We start from the raw sequence: 3,561 nt of genomic DNA, 5'->3' as shown, positions 1-3,561 counted from the left end.
TAATGTCGGATCTTTTCTGGATAGTGACCCCAAAGGGTTTTCGGGGGTCGTTATCTAGGAATAATATTTCTTGGGGGTCATTAACTTTATGCTATTTAAAATCTTTTGTTTATGTTTTTACGGTGATACCCACCGGGCTTGTATAAACCACGCCGCAAAGGTGGATACATACTGGGTTAAAACCCTTGGGGGCCACTATCCAGGAAAGATCCATAATATCCAACCTAGATACAATCTTGCCGTGACAGCATGATTGCACCATATTGACTTTTTAAAGGATAACAGAGATGTCTGTGAACTGGACTTTTTAAAGGTTAACAGAGATGTCTGTGAACTGGACTTTTTAAAGGATAACAGAGATGTCTGTGAACCGGGCGTTTAAAGGGATAGCAGAGATGTCTGTAGAAATGGACTTTTAAAGGATAACAGAGATGTCAATGAACTAGACTTTTTAAAGGATAACAGAGATGTCTGTGAACTGGACTTTTTAAAGGATAACAGAGATGTTTGTTGGTGATATGTGATGATGTCTTGTAGGAGAAGACTGAATGTTGCAGGGATGGAGAAATAATATCCCGAGTCATAAGTTGCTTTATTCCATACAGCAAACAGGTGAACACAGAGAGGGAACTGCAAGGTGTACAATTCGCGCCTAGAGAAGCAGGAAGAGTAATCATGCGCATGTGCGGATTCATGCGCATGCGTTAGCAAAAGACAATGTTCATGAAATAGAATACATATACATGCAATAATGTATGGAGTAATCCACACCCCCTCCCCCTTTTTGCGTTCAAAGAGGTATCTTGAACGTACTATGCAAGTTACATACAGTGAACTATCAAGTGCAAAGCAAACAATATACAATGAGTTAATCAAGGAATTATGTGCAAAACAAACTGCATAAGTGGCACATGTGGGCTTTGTACACTATGTAGGCCTGTTTAATCTTGGAGACCTGCAAGGGGGGGTTTTGGAGGGAAGTGACGACTTTTACATGTCAGGGCTAAGGACCACAGGGATTAGAGTTGGGAGCTTGACCCGGATCAGGCACTGGATACAGGAAGCGACGGTTCCGGCCGTAGCACTCGACCACTTGGGAGGCGGACCTCGCACTCAGCGTGATCGTGTGTCACCCATGATGATCCCAACCTTTTCCCATCGGTGGGATGTCGGGTCCTGGATGCGGACATGTTGGCCCACCTTCAGCCTGGGCAGGGGCGGGCGTGGGCGTCGTAGTTCGCTGCACTTGAGCTGCTCTGGCAGCGGCTCGGCGGTCACAGTCATGGGCTTTTTCTTGCCAATCTTCTGTGAACGATTGAGGATGGGCAGGCACACACGTCACGGAGAGGGTGACCATACAGTACCTGGGCAGGGAGAGCGAGCAGAGTGGTTGGGTGTGTTGCGTAACTCAAGGAGCCACTATCAAACACTTCGCAGTAGATGTTTCCTGTACAGGGCGTTTTGAGGATCAAGTGCTTGACAGCCTTGACAGTGGCCTCAGCATGTCCATTAGACTGTGGGTAGTGTGGCGACGAGGTTATGTGGTGTACACCCCAACGCTCTGTGAAGTCGGCAAATTCTTTGCTTGTAAACTGAGGTCCTCCATCGGTGCGTAGGCGCAGGGGAACACCAACCTCTCTGAAGTAACGGCAGAAGTGCCGTATTGTCGAGAGGCGGTGGTGTCACCCTTGCAAGGACGACCACAGGCCAGCCAGAGAGGCGGGTCGGCGACCACAAGGATGGACTTCCCCGCTACCTGGAAGAAGTCCGCTGATACTGACTCAAAGGGCCTTGATGGGTGGTCATCATTGTGAAGGGGCTCCTGCTGTTGGCTGGGACGCAGGATCTGGCAGGGCTCGCAGGCGGCGATGGTATTGGCGATGTCCGAGTCTATCCCAGGCCAGAAGACGGTTTGTCGAGCCCGACGTTTGGTAGCCTCGACACCTCGGTGGCTGTCGTGGAGTCTGGAGAGTGTGTGGCGACGTAGGGCTGCAGGAACTAGTATTCTTGCTCCATAGAGCACGAGGTTGCCATCAGTAGAGAGAGCTTCTCAGCTTCCAATACGGTAGTAGGGAGGCGTGCAGGTCGTACCGATTTGTGGGGAACCCGGAACTGATGCAATCACGGCTGAACATAAGTGGGGTCGGGTCTGTGCTGCTATCGACATGTCCTGCAGGGTCCGGTCGGCGTCGAAGGTTGGGGCATCCTTGTCCTGGGAAGCTGTTGCAGTGTTGATGACTGACCTGACATGCGCTGTTACCTCAGCGCAGCCAGTCATATCCTCAGAGGTCGGGTAGCTGACTGGTGCACGGGAGAGTGCATCTGGGATGCATAGCGACTTGCCAGCACGCCACACTGCAGTAAATTGGTATTGTGACATGCACTCCTTCATTCGCTGAAGCCGTGGGTTTTCGACCATATCCAGTGTGTAACTGTTGATGATGGGCACCAGCGGACGATGGTCAGTTTGCAGGGTGAAGGTTGGCAGTCCTTTGAGGTATAGACAGCACTTTATGAGGGCCCAAGATACTGCAAGCATCTCCAGCTCAGTCGTTGCATACCTCGTCTCGCATCTGCGAGAAAAAGCGGGATCCACACTGGACTACTCGGAGATGACCAGAGCCATGGTCCTGGAGAAGGATGTAGCCTATCCCATAAAGGCGAGATGCGCCGGTCTGGAGAATGGTTGGCAGTGTTGGATCAAAAGACGCAAGAACAGGCGGGCTTGAGAGTGCTTGCTTCACGCGTTTGAAGGCCTGGTCATGGTCCGGTGTCCACATAAAAGAGCGCTTGGGGCTCATGAGTGGGCGAAGGGGTTGTGCAGTCAGGGCAATATCTGGGGTAAACTCTGCCAACTGGTTTACTAACCCCATGAAGGAACGTAGGTCCGTCAGGTTGGACGGTGTTGGGAAGTCTTGTAGAGCAGCAACTCGTCCTGGATCAGCAGCGATTCCTTCTTCAGAAAGAGTGAAGCCACAGAAATTCACTCGGGTCTCTGCCACTGTGAACTTGTCTCTGTTGAGAGTGATGCCATGTTTGCGCAGCGGTGAGCAGTTCATGGATCCTGTGGTAGTGTCAGCAGGTCATCGTCGAAGATGAGAATGTCATCAACAACCTTGACGCACTTCTTCATGCCCCGAGTGCCAGGTCACCACGGTAGCAATAAGCGTCGCCAGTGGCAGCCAAGCCCATGGGTCCCCGGCAATGCTGGAAGCGTCCGAAGGCGTAATAAAAGTGGTGAGGTGGCGGTCCTCTTCTGCTAGCTCCATCTGCCAGTAGTCATGTAGAGCGTCCGTAGTGGTGAAGAACTTGGCGGTGGAGTCGACAGCGCAGACAGCAGCTAAGGGTGTGGGCGAAGGGTGGGCTGGTCAGGAGACTTGTGCGTTTAACTTGGTGAGATCCACCGTGATGCGAACTCCCTTGGACTTTGGGACGACGACTAGAGGGTGGCACCATTCGGATGGCTCGTCTCCACAAGGCTTAATGATTCCCTGCTGGACCATGGAGTCTAGTTCATTCTTGACAGGTTCGCGAAAGCGTAGGGATCTGCCGTGGGGTTTG

General features: G+C 51.6%; 1 protein-coding gene across 1 annotated transcript; it reads right to left on the bottom strand.

Annotated features, from left to right (window-relative positions):
* Positions 1-2,546: 2,546 nt before the first annotated feature.
* Positions 2,547-3,059, bottom strand: LOC136834679 (uncharacterized). The gene has a single exon (XM_067097267.1). It carries the CDS (start codon positions 3,057-3,059, stop codon positions 2,547-2,549), a length of 513 nt encoding a protein of 170 aa, XP_066953368.1.
* Between the last annotated feature and the right edge of the window lie 502 nt (positions 3,060-3,561).

The sequence above is a fragment of the Macrobrachium rosenbergii genome, chromosome 54, assembly GCF_040412425.1.
Source record: "Macrobrachium rosenbergii isolate ZJJX-2024 chromosome 54, ASM4041242v1, whole genome shotgun sequence".
Lineage (NCBI taxonomy): Eukaryota > Metazoa > Arthropoda > Malacostraca > Decapoda > Palaemonidae > Macrobrachium > Macrobrachium rosenbergii.
Note: the sequence above shows the minus strand (reverse complement) of the source record. Positions and strands in the feature narration are given on the sequence as shown.